Consider the following 25410-nt stretch of genomic DNA (forward strand, 5'->3'; position numbering starts at 1 on the left):
CCACCACAACAAGCAGCTCTGGAAACAGGCCGGACTGAGTTTAAAGTTCCTCACAGTAACTTTAGAGCATAAAAACATGTGTAACATGTGTGTAACATGTGTAGCAGAAACCCGAAATACGAGAACGAACCGGATGTGTAGCTTGAAGGTGAGAGTTGTGTTTTTGGTTGTGAGGAAACTAAATCTCCTTTCTAGTAATCGAGGGTTCGTGAGGTTCGGATGAACATAAAGCTTTTATTTTCTTTGTGAATGATAGAAATCAAACATCCATTAAAACGGTGAACATCCATTGACATGATGGATTAGTGTAAACAAAAAAGGACAAATTAAAAAATACAGCAACTTAAAAAAGAAAAGAAGAGAAGAGAGACAAGAAGAGAAAAGAGTATTTTGGGGACACGCTGATCGTCAGTTGAAATGTTTTACATGCAGATGTTTGGTCTGAAAAAAAAGGCACAATTCACGATTCCAAACAAGAGTCCTCAGAAGCAGATTTCACATCATCAATATCTAATAATTCATTCACAGTCTTCGTCTCCAGACTGAATCATAATGATCTTTAAGCTTTAAGTGTTTTTACTTCTCATATTAACGGTGACGAGGACAAAAAAAGACGTGAAACATCAGAAACCAACCGCCACAGAAGTGAGAACGTAAACATAAAAACGAGGATTAATAATCATGTTTTATGGATCTCTGTGATTCCACTCAGACGGACAGAAGCTCTGCAGCGCTTTGAAATAAATCATCTCAAAGCCGTCGAGCTACAACGATGCTACGCTTTGTGCTGACGGCATCAGTTCTTAAGGGACGGGAAAAGGTTTTCTAATATTTGACGTAAGGAAAAGAAGACTGCATTGTGGGATATGTAGTGTTCTTGGAGCTGGGCCCACACCAGAGACAAGAGATGGTTTTTATTTCTCTTTTGAGTCCGGCAACTTTTAAGAAGTTTAATCTCTGCTAGTTCGATGAATTGAAGTAAATGAGAAAATGTGTAAAATAATAACGTGTTGATGTTTTCAGAGGATTAATATACAAAAAACAAACAGGTTTAGTCCACAGTCAGCCATCAAAGGCTGATAAATGCTGTAATTTAACCATAAAGCCTTTGGAACAAAAGGTAGAGACATTTCTCACCACATTTTAAAACCAAAATCTGTTTTAACATCATATTTCTATTGTGTGAGCAACAACAGTGTTGACAAAACACAGTTATGGACAAACTGGGGGTGAAAATGCTTCACACAGTTTCTTCCACTGACTCGATTATTTCCTCCATAGAGACACTTGACTGTCATTGTGCTCATTAAACTCCCACATTTAGCAATTTAAATCCATATTCACACACAATACAAGTGAGTTGAAATGGTAAATGGACTGTACATGTACAGCGCTTTTATAGTCTCTCTGACCACTTATTAGGTTAGTTTGACCAGAATGAGTTTTTTCATTTAGTGGGAATTTCTAATGGGAATTAACGAGGCATGAATTTCAGAGTAATAAGACAATTAAAATATCACAAAGAAAATACAGAGAGATATTAGATACGATTAGCGTTTCATTCAAATGTTGACTGGAAGTATTTTCAATTATCTGCCAGAAATTAATACTTTCTGTGGACGTTGTATGAATCAATGCATTGTTCATCTCTAGCATCAAAAAAACTATTTACCCAAATTTCAAAAAAACAAAAAGTCGTCTAGTTGGTTTTATTCGTCCAGGTTTTGAGATATTCTTCTTCTGAATTTCAAAACATAGTTTAACAATGCAACAAGCCTCAAACTAATTTGACCATTGACTTCCATTATAAATCTCGTTCGCTTTTAATATTAAAGTAGAAAAAACTACGTTTTTGTACGAACCCTTTAAAAGTCTAGTTTGTGGGATTTGGCGCCATCTAGTGGAGAGTTTGCAGATCGCAACCAACTGAAACTTCTCACTTGTGGGAAAACTACGGTGGTCGACGCAAAAAGACGAAAAGCCGCGACCGCCCCGATCTAGAGCCAGGGTTTGGTTTGACCCTTCTGGGCTACTGTAGAAACATGGCGGCCAGCTCTGCATGTTGATATAAAAAAACGTATTCTAAGGTAATAAAAACAGGAATAATCTTATTTTCAGGTGATTATAAACAAAAAAAAGACACTTAATATAACAATTTCTTCCAATAGATTCCCCCTAAATGCTACACACTGGCCCTTTAAGAAGTATGCCCCTCACAGTATAATAATGAAGTCAGACAGTTAGAAGGTGAAGGGCAATAACGAAGTCCATTAACAAAAGGCACAACTCAGAGAGGAAGTTGCCAAGTGTCGGTGAACTCGACGTCCCTGAACTACATTTGGCTCGCTACCCTTTCACTTTTGGCCGCTTTGGGACTTCTTCCCCCAACAAGCTCCAGAAGTAGATCAGTATCATCCCGTCAGGCCGTGAGATGGACATAGTACGAGGATCATCCCTGATTTTCTTCCCTTTGTCTTCTTCTGTTATTCTTGATTTCATTATCAATACCGAGCAGTTTAGCAACAGAACACGACTCCGCACGTGAGGGCTCTTTTTTTCTTGTCACTATACTCTGCTCTGTTGATTTAATATATCTTTAGTGGAACATTCGGCCCTGAAGGGTCCAGATGTTCTCACGTCTGAGATCGGAGACGATAAATTCCAAAAAAATAAAAAAATCCACTTTGTACGAGTTCGTTTGAAGACCACTGAACTCTTTCAAGATATGCATTTCTAAAAAGTAACTTTTGTGCAAATCCTCAAGTGTTTGTTGAGAAAAACGTCCTTTTAATAAATGACCCTTTTCGATCTCCTCTCACCGTTAGCAGTCCTGCACTGTTCCAGCTTCTTGTTTGTGTGGATGGAACAAAAACACTTGGTCCCTTTCTCACAAATTCGATAAATTACTCTTAATTACATGTAATATATGCAACAGAAGTCCCATAAAAAGGCACACTGTCCAACCAGCAGCGAGTAAGGCCTCGTGTAAAGGAGGAAAGATACTGGCCAAACATATATATTTTTATTTCTCATTTCTTGACGTCATTCAGGATGATGTTGGCTGTGACGAACATGAGGCAGGAGACGGCCCACAATAAAACGAACCACACCCAGAAGGCGTGGCGGAAGGGAGACCGGTGCTTGTTGACGGCGTCCCGGCCCACCACGGGCTCCATGTTGCGTCGAGCGCAAAACACCAGGCAGGCCGGCACAATGTACTGGATCCCCGTGCCGGCGTAGGACCCAGTGATGCCCACCAGGGACTCCAAGTTGTGGGTGCAGAAGGCCACCACGATGGGCGGCACCAGGGTGATGAGGGGGAACACGACGCGGTCCACAACCCACGGGTAGGTGCCGCCGTCCCGGTGGAACAGGGTCTTCCAGTTGTTGCGAAGCGTGACGGCGATGATGGGGAAGTTGGTGCTGATGGTGAACACCGGGAAGAGGCCCAGGAAGTAGCGCAGGAAGGGGATATCCAACACGTTACAGTTGTCGGTGAAGTTGAGCGTGTACATGTCGTGCAGCAGCGAGCTGTCGAAGCAGAAGATGGCGGTGAAGGAGAGGAGGACGTAGAAGCCCAGGATCAGGACGTAGTCCACCACCACCAGCGTGCCCACACGCTTCTTGTCGGAGATGGGCGTCACCACGGAGGGCAGGGAGTGCTGACACATGAAGGAGTAGACGCACACGCCGAACAGGTTGGGCACCCCGGAGAGGGAGGCGACCGGCGGGCGGCCCTCGCCGGCGCCTTTACTGATGCGGATGAGAGCCAAGACGATCATCATGGTGAACGCTGAGAGGAAAGAAAAACAAAAAAACAAGAGGAGACGGGATCAAGAACAATCCGACTGCATCTGTACTACTGTACTGAGTGACTTGGAGTTCCCTCTCCAGGGCTTTTATTGTGAAAGGTAAGAACGGAAGGAGTGGATCTGGTCTGCGCTGCCTTTGTCAAGATTTAAAGGAGTAATAAAGTTTGCCTCCATGTTGTCGTACACTATAGTGTAGGTTTGTAGTGTGTGTCCGTTCGGCACAACGTGATTGGTGGATGCTTTTATTTTCGTTTTCTTGCCATGTACAGTAATATTCACGTTTAAAAGAATTATTGATTGACGTCGATCAAAATAAAAAACGACGCCCTTATTTTTGTATAAGATCTGGCAGCAAAACTCATGTTTGTGTGTTTTATTTCTTATCGATTCAACTTTTCATTTGTAAAAAGGGAGAATTGTGTCACTTTAAATAAAAAGAGATGAAAGAAAAGAATAACATCAAAACATACCGGTTGAATCGAGTACAGACATTTTTGAATTGTTATGTTAAATAAAACTAAAATGTTAACTGTTAAATAAAATGAATACAATTTTGCATACCATACAAAAGTGAAATGGACATTCAACAAATAAATACACAATGAAGTACATTCCATTCATCTAAAAGAGATTAATGTTGACGTGGTGGAATTGTTCCTGTTGTCGTGACCTTGGCCGGTATATACTGTAGGTAATAACCCCCCCCCATCCTGTAACAATTTATATACAACATAAATAACGTCAAAGCAATTGTGATAACTCACAATTGGGGCGACTGCAGAGAACAAACATGTGACTCCGACGACCAAACAACCTTCAACCAATGTCTCTCATTGTGGAGCAATCTCAGTCTCTGATCTTCTCCATCAATCAAGAAGAGTTACGACAAAACTGCAAACTGGCCGCACGTGTTGAACAGCCGATCGTGTTTTTCACAAATCTCCGTTAAATCGGACTGTTGGCTTCAGACTCGATGGAATATTTAGCGTTCGTCATTATCCGTCTCACACTTACGTCCTCAACGTCTTTGTAGTATTTGTTCAACCTGGTTTGTTCCACATTATGATGTAGCATCAATGTGCTTTGGAAGGGGAAACTAACCCACCACATGTGGATTAGTTTCATTCCCTCATTCATTGTTTTAAGTCAATTTGATGTGAGAGAGAGAAATAGTAATTAAATTAAATGTGTGTGTTGGAAATATAGAGGAAGTTCTTAAGTATCAAACTCAACCTTTTATTATTAAAGAGTACAATAATAGTGACATCCACTTCCTGTTTACACCGGCACCTGCACGCCCAGTGTACGTAAATGGTCATGTGATTCAGTCTCGTCTTAAAGCTGCATTCTCTCTAGTGTCCACCAGGGGGCGACTCCTCTGGTTGTATAGAAGTCTATGAGAAAATGACTCTACTTCTCTCTTGATTTATTACCTCAGTAAACATTGTAAACATGAGTTTATGGTCTCAATCTCTAGTTTCAAGTCTTCTTCAATACAGCATGATGTTCATTTAGTACATTATGGTCCATTTAGAGTCAAACAGACCATAAAGCAGGGGAAGCTTTAGGGCGGGGCTACACAGTGATTGACAGGTCTCCACCAGAGACGTATACGGCGTCTCTACGTCACTCCTCCTCAGTCCTAATATGGTCACTTCCTGTTCACTGGTTGCAAAAAAACAAGATGGCGACGACCAAACCGCCGAACTCGAGGCTTCAAAACATCAGTCCACAAACCAATGACTGATGTCACGATGACTACATCACGATGACTACGTCCACTTCCTATATACAGTCTATGGACGGAAATCATTTTTATAAAATGGTGCTGAAGCGCTCGTGTGGACGGAGATAGTTTTCTTCTTAAAGCGCCCTCCAACCGTTTGTCCCAGAAACATCAGGCATTAAAAAAACCAAGAGGGAACATTTCATGTCCCGGCAAAAAAAGTCCTTGGAGCCAGGTGACGACGGAGAAGCACCGTCTCCGTCTCCAATCGATTCCTGGAAGGTACAGACTAGCATGAGCGAAGCTAAAGGAGGCCCTCTGAGCACGGCGTGCGGTCCCGTTACGGGCCGACAGTCACGTGGCCCCGGGGACGGCGCCTCACCTCCTCGAGCACTCAATCAGCCCCGTGACACCAGGAGTTAGTCATAGCCCCTGGCCGGCAGCCAGCTTCCTCAACTTTCATCATCGGGCTGTCCTTTTAAAACGCGGGGTGACATTTAGGAGGCACCGCTCGCACCATAATTTGTCACACATAGGCAGAAAATGATTCTATAGCATGCACTTCTATACACTCTGAGAGGTGTGATGCATGAATAATAACAGAGAGAGAGATCCCGGCTGCCTTTGATGGAAATATTCAAGTGGGCAAATACAGCGCGTCCTGGGATCGTGTTGTTCGTGCTGTGGTATTTTAATGTATGTAAAGAGGGTGAACTTTAATCCAATTATCAGGGACGGACTGCAGAAAGGGGAAGGAGAAACCATCAGGATGGAGTGAAAGATGATTAAGAAAGAGACAAAAAGTACCACTATGACTACTAACTTTGGTTAAAATGATCATCATGAGAGGAAGAAGAAATGCAAAGTGCTTTACAGAGATACTGTATGAAGAAATAAACTAATTAAATGAGAATAAACCCACAAAAATACAACAAATATAAAAGTGTCATCAGTTGTGTTTCCATTCAATTGAGAAGCAAATTTGAAGCAAACAATATGCGAATAAGGCGCTTTTCCATCAACTGGTTTGGAGCGAATAAACTAGCGTAGTTTTGTCAGAAGTTTACGTTTTACACACGGCTGCAAACCGCCAGTAAACAAGAGTAGAAGAAGAGGTAGAGGTCCTACGATAGAAACATGGTGCAGAGGACTTTGTGGAGTTTCATGTTGTCCAGAGACAAAGAAAGTAAATATGTATATATATATATATATATATATATATATATATATGTATATGTATATGGGATGTTCAGTCATGTGAGTTAAATGTTCCAAAAAGTGTTTTCATATCACATCTAATGCATCGACTCTTTTTCCACAAAGACAAAAACCACTTCAAGCGAGTGTAAAAACCTTACACACACGTGAGGAAGTTTTATATATCGTTTGTCGTTTCCACACATCTTTTCTCACGCGAATAACGAAGAATCCAAAAACACTCGCCTCAGGTCTGTAGTGTGGACCTTTCTTTGGGTTGTGTGACAGTCTCACACAACACAGCTTTGAACATCTGTATTTGTGGTTTGATGATCATAAAATTGTGTGATTTGATAAATGACTTTTTGTTTACTTGGTTTAAAGGTATCATGTCTGACCTGTGATCAAATAACCTAACAATGAAAAAGAAAAACACGTGAATGAGAGATCACCGGTTCGGCTTCTGTTGTTTTCCAAACAAAATAATACAAAGACGATGATCTTTAGCTGGTTTTCAACCATTATTATCATGTTGTTACAATGAAGAGAGAAACTAAACCAGATTCTATTTGTCCAAAAAGAGGATGCAGATGCTCAATGAAGAATAAATGATGCAGGCGGTGAACCTCCTTTATTGTTTTTCTTAATGTGGCATAAATGTAAGAGGAGATTCAGGGGCCACTGACAGAGGAAGCATCCATCACCGACTGTTTGTCCAACACGGCTACATTCCTCACCCTAGTTTCTCACTTTCCACACACTAACCATCAGAGTAGATGTACGCGCTCACACATCAGTGGCCAAAGTGTTGGATATTTAATGCATCTTTGGCTGACAGCCAGTGTAATCTGTGGCTGCAGAGAAAGCTCGGAGTTGCAATCCTCCCTTTACTTCCACCTTAACCGTCCTCACACAGAGCGGTCAAACAGCCGGCAGCGGACCAAGAGACACGGACGCACCAATGTCGAGCTGCAAGTCAGAAATACGAACTTCAACAGAATGCTGCACAGCAGTGGAACGTTATGAATGAAGCTTCAAAGCTTCAAACTGCTACAGTACAGCCCGGTTCTTTAGTCAATAAAATGGTTTTAAAACTTCTCTCAGCTCATGATGATGTCGTTCGCTTACTTTGTCAGACCGAAACCTAAAGATATTCAATATATTGTCAAATATGACAAAGAAAAGCAGCAATTCTTCAGTCTGAGCAGCTGAAGCCTGAGAATATGATGAATCCATTATCAAATGAGTCCAGTTGTTGCAGCTCCACCCAGATGTTTGAGAAAAGTCCCACAACTGGCTCTATTTAAGGCCATGAAACAGTCTCCAGTGTGCCGGGTTTCAGCATTAAGCATCGATGTTGCCGGGCTGGTCGTGCTGGTCAGCTCCCAGTTAAATGTAAGTGAGGGTTAACAACCAGAGAATATTCAGAATCCCTCAAAAAGTGCAAAATCTAAAAGCAGAACATTTCACTTGAGGAGGGTTTATGCTAATCAGAGGGAAAGGGACTCATTTATCTCACTTAAGAAACAGGAAGTAACCCCTTTACTTTACTTTAAAGGAATTGAAAGTCAATCAGATGGCAGAGAGGAGCCGAACACCCAGAACAAAACCCCGAGAATGAAGCTTTCATAATGTGCTCATTTGTCTCAATGAACTGCCATCAAACATGAACTTATCAGCTTTGACCGCTTTGAAGGACCAAAGAAACACATTCTGGTTTAAACATCGCAGTCAATATTCAGTAAAAAACATACGATCAGGACATCATTGATGTGTTTCTAGTCTCTGATCTCTGATCATGTTTCATTGTAAACAACCAATCAGTGTTTATGAAGAAAAAAAACACTATAGATGACTATAACAAAGTGAAAGGATAACATTTGAGGGTTTTTGATAGTTTAAAAGAAAAGAAAATCTGGATCCTTGTGGACCAGCACTATAATCCAACAACAAAGGATCTGTATCTGTTAATATGGATCATCAATGATCAGCAATTAGTATCGGAGGCAAAAACAAAAGAACCTGATCGGGGGAATCTCTGAAAGTTATATTTGCTCCCTTTTTTCTTTTGATCATCTCTGGTTACAGCCCTCACCTTACTTTATGGTCTTATTATGTATTGACAAGATGTGTCATGTCACCCACCACAAGCCAGGAGCAACACCCATCTTACTACCCCCCCCCCCCTGGGATGAGCCATTAACCTCTGCAGATATCGGTCAGGATATGGTGATTACATACACTTTCAAATTGATGCACCGCAACAGGAAGTGAGTAAATTGACGGCCACATATCACGTCCACGTAGCTAAGCGGCCGTCCATCCTGCAGAGTCCTGTGATTTATATCGCCTGGACGGGGGGACGGCAACGACCTCGTAAAGGGAACGCTTCGACTTCAACAAACCCTCCTCACAGCTGCTGCTTTCTCCCTGGTGGCAAAACAGAGCCGAGGAGTCTTCAGAGGTTATCTCAGAAGAGACGATGGGATTCCTGGACTCGGTTGTTGAGGAGGAAATGGCAGAAGGTGAGAGGTGATCGATCTCATGTGCGACGGAGCGAGAGGAAGATGCAGGTTGAGGGGCACATTGGACGCATTAGACCATAGATTGTATATAAGAAGTGGATGTCGTCGTGACGTCACCCACTGGTTTGTGGACTGATGTTTTGAAGCCTCGAAGTCGGCGTTTTGGCCGTCGCAATCTTGGCTTTTTGCAACAGGAAGTGACCATATTAGGACTGAGGAGGAGTGACGTAGAGACACCGTATACGTCTCTGGTGGAGACCTGTCAATCACCGTGTAGCCCCACCCTAAAGCATCCCCTGCTTTATGGTCTGTTTGACTCTAAATGGACCATAATGTACTAAATGAACATCATGCTGTATTGAAGAAGACTTGAAACTAGAGATTGAGACCATAAACTCATGTTTACAATGTTTACTGAGGTAATAAATCAAGAGAGAAGTAGAGTCATTTTCTCATAGACTTCTATACAACCAGAGGAGTCGCCCCCTGGTGGACATTAGAGAGAATGCAGCTTTAAGACACTTCTGTATTGACTCAACTTGTGAGATGGAAGAGATGGTAAGCAGGGTTTTTATGCAAAGTATTCGCATTTTCATGTCATTAATCATCACGCCCCGGGTGCGTAAAGGCCTTTAAACTTAAAATGGAACGAACAGCGGACCCATCTTCCTCCCCTCCATCACCCTGTGCGGGTTTTTGCGGTCTTCATACTTCCTCGTTCAAGATTACGTGTGTAACATACTACATTTTCATGGGATATCTACAAATTACGGCGCTTTATTTTTCGTAGGCATAGCTACGAATGCTGGTTTGAGACCAGCCGGCTCTTAGCTGCTTTAATGTTTCTCTCTGTTTAAACTGTGAGGAAACACTCTAATGCGACGCGAGGTTCTGGTACCACTGCACTCGTGTTTTCTCTTTATGTTTGCTAATTTAAACATGTACGCCTCTAGTGGTTTTCAGAGCACAGCAATCATCCCATCATTAATTAAGAGAGACGCTTCTGGAGCGCTCTTGGATAACCTCTTAGCTAATTAGCAGCCCTGGCTCTTCGCCCGGCTCTCGCCGGGGTTTCAGGAGTTCTTGCTCAGGAGCTCGATCACTTGAAAAAACCCTTCAGGACCCGGGGCGCTAGCGGGCTGCTGTGTCTTCTCTTGGTTGGCGACTGGGTGATAAGTGGCTGCTTTGCCTCGTAACAACTCGTGTGATCTCAGATAGGACTATCAGCAAACACAGCACAGAGCAGCACAGCGGTCGGCTGTGCACTCGGCACTGCAGCTCGGGTTCACAAAGAAGAGCCGAACTCCACGACATCGTCTGACGGCTTAATGCAAACATCAGTTAGTCTGCTCACGCAGCCGCGGAGCTGGAGACATGCACGTTATCCACAGAGAAGACGTTTCTCTGTACAACGCAAGAAAAATGAACCATATAAAGAAATGATATAGTTTAAAATGATATCCAACATACAGCGATGCACTGAATCGGTGTGGTTGGTTTCATTTATCATAATGTCTAAATATAATATACAGAATTAGTTTAACTGAAAGCTGTTTTATTTTAGGGTAAAACTGCTGGAATTATGTAAAATAAATTACTGCTGCACGGGTTTAAAGCAGAGTTAGAGGTTCACAGATTCAGGGTTTCAACCAACAGATAACGAGTGTGAACACCTGGCTGAAGGTGGTTCTCTGTAAACAAGGAGGTCAGCGACCATAATTAAAAGCTTCCTCACTGGGGAACAGATGCTATTGATCACGCTCTCAGACTAAAGGCAGACATTCCTCTAATCACCCCGGAACTCATCTCAGCAGCAAGTCAGACTTCTCATTACTCAAAGAGACGTCGATACAAAGCAGGGATGAAGGACGGGGCCACTAAAGACAAACCCCCCAAAACAGGAAGTGAGAGCAGAGAAAGTGGCTGTGATCATGTGGCTATTCAGTTAAACTCAAAAAGATGCGTTCATCCTCGGCTGACAACAGGAGCGTCACATGAAGACAGAAGAGGAGGATTGTTTTCCAATCTAAAGGGATTTTTCACTGTTAAATGTAATTTTCAGGACCTCTGAACTGTGTTTGGTTCATTAAGACCAGCTCATATTTCACCGTCCTCTCTGAGAGCTGCAAGCTGTGGACAAACTCTACCGGCCCCATGACCCCCCCCCCCCCCCCGACCTTCAATCGCGCTCCCATTTTCAAATGGCACTGGGCAGCTGTGGAGATCCCTGCGGGCTGTTTCTCAGCTGCTGTTGTAGTAAAGAGAGCGCATGAGATGGATGGAGAGTCCCATGGATCAGTGAAGCGACCGCTCTTTAACTTACAGGTATTATTTCCTGCTGCAGGAGGAGGAACACGCATTTCATATTACATGTTTTTGTGTTCTCAAATAAAATCTTTAAGAGTTTATATCTAAACACGGGAAAACAAAGCTATATAACTATACGATGTACGTGAATACAAGCACGGCTTTTAAGTACAGTAGCTGTAAAAACTATTCGTCCCCCCATGGAAGATTCATTGTTTTACAAAACTGAATCAAAAGGGGATTTTATGTGGATTTCTGGACATTAATGGAAAGAAAAAGACCTTTTAAGGAGAAAGTGTAAAATAAAAAAAGTCACATTAACTCTACTTTGATTCAACATTGTAAGAGAATTAAATACTAAAACTACGGGTATGTACAGTCTTTATAATAATACAAATAATTATAATTATAACAATAATAATAAAGACAATACAACTACTACTAATAATAATAATAATAACAATGCCTTTATTAGTAAAGAACGTATGACTTACTTTAACAACCAACCTTAGTAAATAACTTTTCTAACACAAAACAAAAATAAAGCGGCTAAAAAGGGTCTTAATCTGTCGCACTGAGATTAAAGCTGCGCGTATATATTTTATATTTATATAAGTTCGGAGGCTTCGTAGTCAAATACGCTCCTTCTTTCCTTTCACAATAAAAGCCCTAGAAATATCATATTTGGTGAGTATTTAGCATTTTCGGGTCATTTATTCATCGCTCCAAAAGATAACGTAAACAAAACCGTTTCATCGAAGAACACCAGAAACAAAATCTGACATCAACGTGACAGCCACAGATCTGCAGTACGAGTCACTGACTCAACAGTCAATATAGACAGTAACGCCCCCCCCCCCCAGGCCCTCCAGGCTTCCCCGGAGAGACGGACGGATGTGATTAATACTCGTCTGCTGAGCGTTAACTTATTCCCTTCCTCTCACACCACTCAATATCAATTAGAGGAGCTCTCTGCTGCTGTCGGTGTTTAAGAGGCGATCCTCCGGAGAGCTGATGTGTAATGACTCCTCCTGCTTTCAGTGGTTGCAACAGCGTTTACCTTTTTAATACGTCCATCCCCAACATGTGCAGGGGAAGTTATACAGTATTTTGTATGTATCCTGCTGTGGTTTTGGTTAAATTTGTCATAAGAATCAGAAATCTCTTTTAAATCACTTCTTAAAACACATTTTTACAGACTGGCTTTCATGTGATTTCGTTGCTTTTCTGTTTTATTTGTTGATTTTACTAAATTATTATTAATTTATTATTTTCTTTTCTTTTGTATTTTTTTGTATTTCTTAGTTTATTTTTATCGTATCGACGTCTCACTGAGCTTTCTGTTATTGTTATTATTTGCTTTTGTTTCTGTCAGAGCACTTTAAAAACTGTTTTTAAAGGTGCTATATAAATAAAGTTATTATTATTATTATATATGTGGTTTATTTTTCAGTATGCAGATTTTTGTGCAGTCTCTAATTTATTCAAAATATACTGTGCAATAATAAACAACACCACCAATGTCAGAGATCTCATCCTAAAGCAGTGCTACACGGTTAAATGTTTAAATTCACAAATGTCTCTTGCTTAAAAAATTTATTTAAGAAATGCTTCATCAAAAAGGTTAATGTGCTTCGGTGAGTAACGATGTGTGTTACTACATTCATCCGTCGTTACTCGGTGCTGAAAAGAGACATAAAGGTTAACAAGCTCTTCAAGAGGAAGTGAATGATGGACGAATGATCGAGTCCTTCAGTGTATCTGGTCCACATGTATATATGAGGGAGAATATGTGAAGAGGGGCTTGTTCTATGTATATTAATAGGTTCATTTATTCATTTAATACATTTTTTCAATGTATTTTTTAAGGCATTTTTACGCCGTTAAAGAAACAGCGAAAAAAAAACTATTAAAAAAAAGTAGCGACAACATTTGAAAGTGATGCAGCCTCACGTTTGTTTTAAAGGAATCGATATCAAATGATAAGCTTGTGAGTATCGACGGATCAATACCACGGTATCGAGGTGAACCCTCCCGAACGTCAGGGTCCTAAAAACAAAACCACGTCGTACGTTAGCTTTAGGCAACAAAACGTACGTTAAGTTTAGACAACAAAACCACGTAGTTAGGTTGGGCTTAAAATAACTACGTACGTTATAGGTTTAGGCAACAAAACCACAACAACAAAACCCTGGTGTCCAGGTCCCATCCATCCATCCATCCATCCATTTTCCTCCGTTTATCCGGGGTCGGGTCACGGTGGCAACAGGCCAAGCAGGCTGACCCAGACCTCCCTCTCACCGGCAACATGTTCCAGCTCATTCTGGGGGATCCCGAGGCGTTCCCAGGCCAGCTGGGAGATGTAATCTCTCCAGCGTGTTCTGGGTCTTCCCCGGGGTCTCTTCCCAGTTGGACGTGCCTGGAAAACCTCCAGTGGGAGGCGTCCAGGAGGCATCCTAATTAGATGCCCGAACCACCTCAGCTGACTCCTTTCGACGCGAAGGAGTAGCGGCTCGACTCCAAGCTCCCTCCTGATGACCGAGCTCCTTACCCTATCTCTAAGGCTGAGCCCGGCCACCCTACGGAGGAAACTCATTTCGGCCGCTTGTAGCCGCGACCTTGTCCTTTCGGTCACGACCCAGAGTTCGTGACCATAGGTGAGGGTAGGAACGTAGACCGAGTGGTAAATTGAGAGCTTTGCCTTCCGGCTCAGCTCCCTCTTCACCAAGTGTCCAGGTCCATGAGTGTTATTTTTGTTATATTTAATACCATGTCAGTAGTATTTATTACTTGGTCTGACCGTTGTATTATCACGTGGATTAGTGGATTAGTCCTGTGTCCACCAAGAAAAATGATCCTAATTGACTTCCATTGGAATTATTTTTGTCCTGAGCGACACAAAAGAAAGGTGGGTTGAAGGTGTCACACCGACCCGGGCTCATGGCTACTCCATCCACAATCCCAGCATGTTAGAGGCAGCGCAGCCACACACCATCGCTCATGTTTGGTGTTAAAAAACAGGGCTTGCTGGACTAGAAGGTGACGACAGCTGAGTGGCAACGATGGTGACAAGGCCAGAGCCGAGGGGGCGGGGGGGCAGGGACCCGACACACCGGCACACCGGCCAGCTGCCAACCCCGACATCCAAACACGACACACCGCCTCGCAGGGCAGCTCAGGGTATACAGGAAGTGGAGAGTAAAGGCCAGGAGGGTCGGAGGGGTCTCATGTCTGTAGAGGATTTCAAAATAAAACAGCTCCACAGACCCAGAAACACAAAAATGTAGTTTACAGTTTTCTTAATTTGGAGAACAGCGGCTGTGATCAGCTTGAATTCACGAGTCATTTAGTGGAAAGACAAACTCAAAAGCCTGCAGCAGACGAGTGGAGGTTTTTTACGTTATTTCAAGCTGCAATAAAAGAACCTGCAAAACACACCAAACGTTTGATCTGAAAGGCATCGGCGTGTGAACGGGGGAGTACTGAGGGAGGCTGGAGCCATTTTGCTGCAGTGCGTTACAGCGTTTATGAGAGCAGAACATCACTTTACATCACAGGAAACACCTTGTAGCTGTCAAAACAAAACATGTCTGAAAAGAGACGTCGTCTAACAGAGTAATATCTTCTCTTGTCCTCGAGAAGCAGCTCAAAGTGTCTTTACACAACAGGATCTCAGCACGGAGTCAGAGGATGATTCTGATTATTCATGTTGGCTATTTGGGTGGTTTTCCTTCATTTCTTTGGCTGTTGGATTATCGATCAGTGTTGTAAGAGAACTCTGCAGCAGCTCACAGGAAGGTGAAGACCGAGGAAGAGGAGTGAAGGAGCAGCTCAGTAACCTCTGAGCTGTGGACAGTGTGTGGATGCTGCTGTGTTTGTGTGCCGTTCAAACGTGCTAGCTAGCGGCGGCGGCGTGATTCAGTGGCGTTGTGATTTTAACAGCGGAGCTCCGGCACGGGCGGTTTATTTTTTTTCCGCCCGCCGCCCTGTGAGTGACAGTCCAATCAAGCTTGGGACGGGCTGTCAGGCCATGTCAGGCCCGAGGAATGAGAGGAGATGAGAATGAAAGACAGAGAGCAGGACCGAAACCATGATGGACAGACCTGAGCACGGCAGCCACACGGGGGGGGGAGACGAGGAGGGAAGGAAGACGAGGGAGGAAGACGAGGAGGGAGGAAGGAAGACGAGAAGGGAGGGAGGGAGGAAGATGAGGAGGAAGACAAGAAGGGAGGGAGAGAGGGAGGAAGACAAGGAGGAAGGGAGGAGGGGGGAGGAAGACGAGGAGGGAGGGGGGAAGACGAGGAGGGGGGAGGAAGATGAGGAGGGGGTAGGAAGATGAGGAGGGAGGAGGAAGACGAGGAGGGGGAGGAAGATGAGGAGGGAGGAAGAAGACGAGGAGGGAGGGAGGAGGGGGGAGGAAGACGAGGAGGGAGGGAGGAGGGGGGAGGAAGGCGAGGAGGAGAAAATGGAAATATATACGTCGGGAGAAAAGGAGGAGGCAGAAAGAAACCAAAGGGACATCGTGAAAGAGAAAGAAAAAGGAAGGAAGGAAGGAAGGAAGGAAGGAAGGACAGCTAAATCATCGGACACTTCCTACAATAATAACCACATCATCTGCAATATTACATCTCAATTTCATGTTCATTATTATTATTATACTACGTGCAATATAACTTTTTACTACTTTTCAATATCACTCAATATTCATTTCCTATTTTAGTCTCTATTGAGCTCTAGTGTTCGTATCATTTCTTATACACTTTATATTTGTATAAACTTTTGTTTTTGTCATTCTTACCGATCCAGCGCATGAGTGAGGTGAGAATCTGGAGGTATTTGGTCTTCTGGGCGTTGAAGAAGGTGAAAGGACCCAAAAGAAGCATGAAGACGCACTGCAGGAGGAGACAGAGAGGAAGAGTTCATCACTGATGTACGAGACAAACTATCACAGAGCGACTCATGTCCATGTGAAGCTTCCTTCACCCTCCCATAATAAACAGAGGCAGTAACGGCTAAACGTCGCCCATGACGCCGTAAATGTCAGTTAGATTTACAGGACACAGAATATTAAGAACATTGTACAATCCTCCCTTTGAGATGCTTCTCATGTTTAATCAAATGTTTCTGAAACGGTAAAGAAACGTTTTTATTACTGTGGTTGTGTGTTGGCGTGTTACATGAGCTGAAACAGTTGATTAATCAGTGAGAGAATAACTTTAATAATCAATTAATCCTGTAAATTGTGTTGTTTCAGCTTCTTTAATGTGAGAATCTGCTCTCTCAGTTTTATATTAATATATATTTATTGTTTCTGTTTTTACCATGTAAAGCGTCTTTGAGTACCTTTTAAAGCGTTATACAAAATATTTTATTATTATTATAAACTGAGTTCAATAAGTAGAACTCAATCAATAAGTTGGAAAGAAGGCACACTCGGCTTCACCACTGTGGTATTATCACACTTTTTGTTAATTTTTAATAGTCTTATTAGTAGTCTTAATCTTAATAGTCTTGATACTTCACCCGGCGTGTCATTTTGAAACGCCAGCAGAGACGCGTCTGCTTTTAAAAAAATCCCTCCTCCTCCTCCTCCTCCTCCTCCTCCTCCTCCTCCTCCTCCTCCTCCTCCTCCTCCTCCTCCTCCTCCTCCTCCTCCTCCTCCTCCTCCTCCTCCTCCTCCTCCTCCTCCTCCTCCTCCTCCTCCTCCTCCTCCTCCTCCTCCTCCTCCTCCTCCTCCTCCTCCTCCTCCTCCTCCTCCTCCTCCTCCTCCTCCTCCTCCCTCAGTGACATGTGATCTCAGGGGAAGTCACTCGTGTTCCATTTCGTCTGAGGGTTTCAAACATGGATCCATGCAGACAAACACTTACAGAATAAAGCTGCTTTTCTACTAAACAGCTCCACTCAACTCACTTTTTCGGGCATTTTTCATTAGCAACATCAGAGGACAGACTGTGTAAGAAGTGGACGTCGTCATCGTGACGCCACTCGTTGGTTTGTGGACTGATGTTTTGAATCCTTGAGTTCAACAATTTTGCCGTCACCATCTTGGCTTTTTTGCAACCAGTGAACAGGAAGTGACCATATATGGACTGAGGAGGAGTGACGTAGAGACACCGTAGAGACCTGTCAATCACTGTGTAGCCCCGCCCTAAACCATATATATATATATATATATATATATATATATATAGTACTTTAAATCTTAGTAAACATACAGGGGTCACAGGGATTGCTAGTATGAAATAATCCTAATATCTTAAAAGACATAAAACAATAAAAGTCTCTGAAGTATCCAACAGCTCCACACAGACTGTTGTATTCTGTTTGAACTAATAAACGAGGGAACAAAGGGAGCGCCATCAGACACAGCGAGAGTCTGTTCTTACTTCCAGATGTACAGTTGAACATCTGGAGGTCTGTGGGGGGGTTGATCGTAACCTTTAATTCTGCTGAATACTGATGATACCTGTGTGTCTATGTATTAAAGTATTACCAGCTGTCTTCTCGGCAAAAGTGCAGCCAAAGCTCGAGCCGAGCCAGAAGCATGAATCTGCAAACGCCTTCGGTGATGAAGGAAGCATGATGAAGAGAGACGGGTCTGAAGGTAGGAAGTGAAATGAAGTGTTTCAGACCCCGATGGTTCTGCACAGCAACGTAAACTACAGCAACGACATCAACCTGGGACCAAATTAAGATTTAGTCAAGTCTATAGTTTATTGAGGAATACATGTGACTTCTACCTCCAACGACCACGTTTCACTAAATATTTCCTTTGCAGCGAATGTTATAATTAGCATTTGGTGTCTTTCTTGACCTGAAACAATATACAAGCTGAATTTTAGTAGCACACAAAACCTTAGTTTGAGGACAATAGAAGTGTGTGTTTACAAAACCCTTATTTTAATTCAGTCATTATTTGTAAAGGACAACTTTGCCTTAAAAGTTAGCACTGGGACAATAAGCTTAACTCACGATTTGACTTCTCTTACCATCTTTAAGCATGTTTGACTTCAGCATGTAAGTAGTCGTCAAATATATCATTGTCAAGAATTACTTCTTAAAATGTTCTCCAGCAACCCAAAAGTCAAAGATCACAATTTAGTGGTATTTTCTCTTTACGTCATAAGGGACACGGCTGACATTCTTGATGCTTCTGGTGAATATAATCCAATTAATCTTATTTCCATATATGCATTTTGTATAGACACTTTGTTAACACCTTATTTTAAAAACCGGACATAGTCACTTATTCCAGCTTTGCCAGTCAGCTCGGTTGTTTTTATACCGACACCGTCAGCTCCATCTGGGCTGCTTGAATGCATTTACCATAAATGTTAGTATATGGGGGCACTACAGCCGTAGCATCGGCTGGTGTGACGAAGAGATACGAGTGACGGCCGGCTTGACCGCCCGTAGAAACGCAACACGATACGATAACGATGCTGACGTATTTACGCCTGTATGACGTTATTTTGAACGTTGATGGAGCAGCTACAACGTCAACAATCGATCCGAGATCTATTGAGAAAACGAGCATTTTAAAAGTTGTATGCTTGTCGTCTTGCGGAGAGAACTTCCGCAACATTCGGATAAGGAGAAACTCGACTGGTCAACAAGCTCTAAGAGTCTATTTCTGAAGCTCTTAACATCCTCACATTGGCGCAAATGGACGGATGTTAATGTCGGGTCAACATCCAGCCTGGTGTGGCAGAGATAGAAACATCCCTGAGGGTTCACGGCTGATGAACAGATTCTGAACCACTCATGAATCAAGTCTGCACCTCTAACAGCTTAAACCCCCCCGCCCCCAATACCCAACAATGGCCTGAGGACACTGGACTGCTCAACTGCATCAAGAGCAACACAAGGATCTAAAGAAATAAACCGCAACACCTTCTTCAGAGAGAAAGCTACGATCAGATCTGACACATGTGGCATGTGTTGTACGTATTCTGGTGGATAAGGGTCCAAACATTTCAGAGCATGTCTAGCTGTTCTTCTTTACTATCACCTACCAGGAAACGTCTCTCACAATCAAAGAGCAACAGGGGAGAGAAATCTATCACAGGGAAGAGAAGCGTCTCCCCACAGCCGCCTCGATGGATCGGTCTGCATGCTGCCACAAGTCAAGTTGTGTTAAGTGAGAAATGTTGAGGTGAACAGGAGCAGATAAGAGGTTTTACACAAAACTAAGAGACGACATTTTATCATAGAGTGACTCTTAAAATCCTCATCATGATTTCTCTTTTACGTTCCAACAATTGGGTGTTTTGTCTGAATGACTATCTTGCAAACACACGTACTGACCACCATTTTTCAAAGCTAACCTTCCCTTTTATGCTGATTTCTAAAACCGTGGTGTACTGGCACTAATGCTATGTGTAAAAGACTTGAAGTTAATGGACTAAAAACCATCAAGATAGTCCATTAACTTGGCAAATAAGGGGCATAAACCAAACATCAGAGGAAGCATGTACTCCCACATCGGTCAGGGGGGGGTCTAGCAGAGACGTATACAGAGTCTCTACGTCACTCCTCAGTCCAGATATGGTCACTTCCTGTTCATTGGCTGCAAAAAAACAACATGGCAACGGCCGTAATCCAAGATGGCGACGGAGAAAACGCCACAAAACAAAGAGTTACGTCCCAACGACTACGTCCACTTCTTATATACAGTCTACGGTCCAAACCGACCCCAACCCCATGCAGGTAACGTAACCCCGAGTCAGCTAATAAGAATAAATGTTTAGTGTCAGGTATTTTCTGAGAGCTTTAAATGATTGGTTATATGTGCTGCTGCAATAAAAATGAAATTAGTTTTGCACTTAATGATTTGACATTCATGAGCCAAATATATAAAAATGAAGCTGCATACAGATACATGCAAACCTCCAGAAAAGAGATCCTTTCACTAAATATGTCGCTAACTTTGGTCGATTTCAAACAGATGTATTGACATTAACACAACACAGTAGAGGCTTTAGGACCCGTATCTGTGGTGCAGAGCGAGCAGCAGAAATAAAACAGCTGAACCAGATATGAATATAACTAGAATCTCACAACGTGGACGGATTGAATGACACTTGGTTCCAATGCATTTATTCATGTAATACTTTGATCACGCTGTTGTAGCAATTTCATCTCGCTCTCGCTCTCAAGGCCGACGCACAGATTTCATTTTTTTTCCTACTTTATTTTGCTTCCTCGCGACAGAAACTGCTTACGTTTCACGCCCGGTTTAATAAATGTCTCAATAAACAAAAACAGATCCTGTCAGGAGAAAAGTGGCATGAATCAATTGTGGCCGGACACCTTCCTCTCCGTTCCCTCCTCTTCGGGAAGCTGATGGTTTTGTTTTTTTGCTCCTCCAGAGCAGCACACTCATCAACTATCAGCGTTTACCGTCTGACAACAAAAGACATTCTTAAGAATCGTCCGTTTCTCCTCCTCCGAATGAGAGAAGACTTTCAGCAGATGAGGAACCGCAAAGGTGACCAACGATGCATAGAAACACGGAGATCTGTCCCGTTACAGACTGAAGGTGCATCAGCAAACAAAGACAAAGAAACAAAGATTCTTGTTTAACCTGCAGTCCTTTGCAGAAAAGCATAACAATGAACAATTTCTCAATCGGTCCAATTTGATGTTCTAGGGTGATTTTTAACCCCAATTTATTGGAACCAATAAAAAGTACAAATAAACAATTGATGGTATAATTGGACTTTCACATGGAGACAAAACATGTGAGACATTTAATTAAACTGTGAGCCCCGTTATCACCGAGACAAAAAGACTTCTAAAAGATGTCCAGCAACTATTCTATTATTCCATCAATTAATCAGGTAATCAGATAAAAGATACTTTTGCTTTATTGAGGAACAAAAGTACAAAAAAGAAAATAAGATGGAACAACTAATTAGTTTTTTCTTTCTCCTTTCAGCTTAAGTTGAATGTTGGATGTTTGAACTCGGCAGCTTCCAGATGTGACTGTGGAGCGTGGTGTTTCAGAAAGAGAGCATCGTTTTCAGATCAATTATTTACAAACAGGTTGCAAAACGGGACTAAAAGGTTTCGGACGCCAACCACAAGAACTCTAGTTCTGGTCCAGCCGGGTACAAAAACATCCTCAACATCTCTTTCCTCTAACTTCCGGTCAGCTTCTCTGTCTACAAAGAGGAAAAAGTAACAAAACATCACCACTTTTCTGCAACTTTTGCTGCAAAATTATAATTTGTGAATAAGAGATTAACGGGGTTTAGATATGGTGAATGATCTCAATAATGGTGGAAAACCCACCACCACCTGGCAAACCCCGAGCCGTAGCTGTCAATCACGTTCACAGTCTACGAGGACCCGGTGTTTTGGATTTGTGCGGATGAGAGAGTCCAGAGAGTACGGGGAAAGCATTTAATTGGCATTTGCGTTGCGTCACTCAATCCACCGGTCCCGTTAATCTCCGCATATGTGAGCATTTCTCCTGAGCCACGTTTTTTTGCGTTTGGGCTTTTCTATCCATCACAGTTGGGCTACATAAGTCAACCCCCTGACCCTCCACCCTACTCAAGTAATTAATCGGCATCTTTTACCGTGGGGGGGGGGGGGGGGTTGGCACATATGTCCTCGCGTCACTGTTGCTCTATTTTATATCTCCCAGAGAGCCATATGAGCTACTTGTGAAATCACTGCTCAGTGTGGTGAGAAGAAGGTTAATGGTCAAACGCTGGGGATCATAAGTGTCCTGGTGGTTCCATGCGGTGCTCCAGCCTGGACCCTGATAATCCCCCCACACACACACACACACACACACACACACACACACACACACACACACACACACACACACACACACACACACACACACACACACACACACACACACACACACACACACACACACACACACACACACACACACACACTGAAACAAGAGCAAGGATTAGGATTCAGTCCCAAGATCCCCCGCCATTTGTTTCTGTTAATCTTTATTACAAACAGATTGCAAACTAGAAAACAGTGGAACTGAAAGTCGTCATTCGTCCACTTTTTCCTTTGTTATTATTGTAGATTATTGTGATCGTTACGGCTTTGAGAAGAAAAAGAGAAAACAACTTCAGCTTATGAAGTTGACGAAAGGGTAAAGTTCATGTTGATGTATCAGGACAAACTAACTGATAGAGTTTGTGACTGATTCGGTTGTTTCCTCTAGGTTTCCTGGGTTTTCTTAAAGGTTTGATTATTTGTCCTGTATTCATGAGCGGTGCTTTTTATTCACACCTCCGCTATAAACCCTGTACATCACGTTTTTACTCATCTATCTTTCTGTAATTAACGAGACGGTTTAAAATGCAAGACCAGGCTTTGAGACGCATTAAAACATTTAAAAATGGCCAGCTGGGATTCATTCACAACACAGACGTACAGTTGAAACAGATCCGTGCTGCTTCCTGAAAAAGACCTGCAATAACTCAAGACCTCGACAACGTCATGCATCATTTACCTTTAATTAAGACCTTGAGTTGAGACCTTGGACGTGTGAAAGCACAGCTGTTTGACAGAAATGAAGATAACTCACATTCCTCGTGCACATCCACGATCTGCTTTGCTTTACAAAAGGACGGATTAACACTAATCAACAGAGACAAATGCACATTCAAATGGCTCTCTATGCGCACAGTACATGTGTGAGAATCAAAGCACAAATAAGACAGGTTACTTCCATTCCCAATTCCCAATATTTCATCTTAATGACGCACAAACGTGCATGACGCTCAGACCACCCCTTCAACTATATCACATACACGACACACAGGAACATTGGACACTACGGGCGATTCATTGCCTCGGCTGTGACATGTACGATGAAAGACTTTGGGGGAAACCTGACCGTACTGGTATGGAATAAAAAAACGGCATAAAATAGGCCATAAAAGCCCGACAGATACACACACACACACACACGCTCTTATGATAGCAATAACAAGTCAACTGATTCACTGAACACACAGGCAGCAGGGAGGAGAGGGAGGTAGGACGAAGGTGTGTGTGTGTGTGTGTGTGTGGTGTGGGGGGGGGGCGATGCCTCGGAGGCAACACGACGCAGTTAAAACCATATTGGAACTATACGTCTGTCAGGATGAAGGAGAGTCCTTCCTTCAGCCTCATTAATCACCAAAAAACATCTCCATCACGCAGATACAATTAGCATATAAAGAAATGATGAATAAAAGGATTTAGTTATTAAAACCAATACAAATGTAGGTCTTCATCAGGACAAAATACCAAGTGTGAGTTTATTAATCATTATGTAATTTTGTTTACAAAGTGATAATATATCATATGCAAGCCTAACGAGGTGTCTGTTATTAAGAATTGTCTCCACTAAGTCCTTAAAGTCCTGATAATTGACACCTCGTGGTGCGTTACACTGCTGATACCGATGATTCACAAACGGTTTACTTTGAAGCCTTCAGAGAGGACTCAATGATATCTTCAGTGCAGAATAACAGTTACTAAGAAATAAATCTAAATTAAAACGCAAGATGAATTTCTTTGATAATTATGTTGGAAAAAGTTTCTCTGATTTGTTGTCACATGACTGTTGGTCTCAGGTGAATCAATCACGACTTCATAGTTTCACTGATGAGCTCAGAATTTATTGTTTTTCACAGAATCTGGTTAAAGTGAACGCTTTATTTGGGGCGAGATTTTAAATGAGAACATGTAGAATAAAACGTTTTTGATGAAATATCAAAATTCTAGGCTTCGTTTTGGTTGCTTTTTTCTGGTTCAGGGACCGTCGGAGAGATTTGCTATAGACTCATTTGTTAGGACCGTATTTGTGTTTCTGTGTTACGACACACCACAGAGCAGACAAGTCAAAGTCAACAGCAGCAACAGAGGGCAGACGGAAGCTTCTTCTCTACAAATTGGCTGCATTTGCTGCGATTCCTTCAGTGTCTGCGGAGGATCTTCAAAGCTGTGACAGCACATCAAAATGAGTGACAAGTGTTTGGCTGCCAAAGCTGGAATGCAATTTATGCTGACTCAGCAAAAAGAAACACAAACCTAGAAAAAAAATCTAAAGCCGACGAGTAAAACTTGAGTTTGAAGAAAAAATAACCTCAATTATAAATATTATTAACGAATTGTTCGGGGTCAATGTCATGCTAATTTTCTGTGAGTGTGTCTGAATATTGATGTGTTTTATGAGATGAGACTGAGGCTTATCTGCTGCCAGCAGAAGCCTCTCCATCCATCGCTTATGTGGCCGACTCCGTCAGCTGCTTCCCATCCATCTGGGTCGCCCAGCTACATAAATTCATCTCTCTCTCTCTCTCTCTCTCTCTCTCTCTCTCTCTCTCTCTCTCTCGTACCTAAAACTGACGGATAGATGACAGGTATCAAACATCAATACATCTTCAGTAAAGATTGAACGAATTCCAATTTTAGACTATTTTATGTAGGCCAAGCGCTTGAAGGTACGGAAGCCCAAAGGTGTAAAAGAGAACAGAAAATGATTATTTTGAATCTGATTTAAATTGTATTCTCACCGGTGTTAATGACGTAAGAACAGGTGGAAAACAACGTTCCTCAATGATACTAATTTCGGCCACAAGAGGCTGAAGTGCACCACTTCCTTACGTTCTAAATAGGACGAGAAGCATTCATGTTTTCTTACAGATGTGTGTTTTAGGTTATATAACTTGCTAACATACGATCTACGTACCTCATGTTAAGAGATTAAAAACTCACCTAGAAGAAAACAGTCTTATTTAGAACATGGAGTAGTGGTGCACTTCAGCCTCTAGTGGCTAAAATGAGAATTACAACAACAAACATAAAT

At 42.4% G+C, this 25410-nt stretch overlaps 1 protein-coding gene across 1 annotated transcript in view; it reads right to left on the reverse strand.

The window, feature by feature from the left end:
- Nucleotides 1-214: 214 nt before the first annotated feature.
- Nucleotides 215-25410, reverse strand: part of slc38a12 (solute carrier family 38 member 12) — a 47096-nt gene continuing 21900 nt past the window's right edge. Inside the window, exons 9-10 of the mRNA XM_076086613.1 lie at nt 16366-16459; nt 215-3793 (exon numbers count right to left, since the gene is read on the reverse strand). Coding sequence (XP_075942728.1) covers nt 3030-3793; nt 16366-16459 — 858 coding nt within the window. The 3' untranslated portion in view covers nt 215-3029. The remainder of the gene's footprint in view (nt 3794-16365; nt 16460-25410) is intronic.

This window comes from Anarhichas minor, unplaced genomic scaffold (assembly GCF_050575085.1).
Source record: "Anarhichas minor isolate MPS153535 unplaced genomic scaffold, ASM5057508v1 ptg000007l, whole genome shotgun sequence".
In the NCBI taxonomy this organism is placed as follows: Eukaryota; Metazoa; Chordata; class Actinopteri; order Perciformes; family Anarhichadidae; genus Anarhichas; species Anarhichas minor.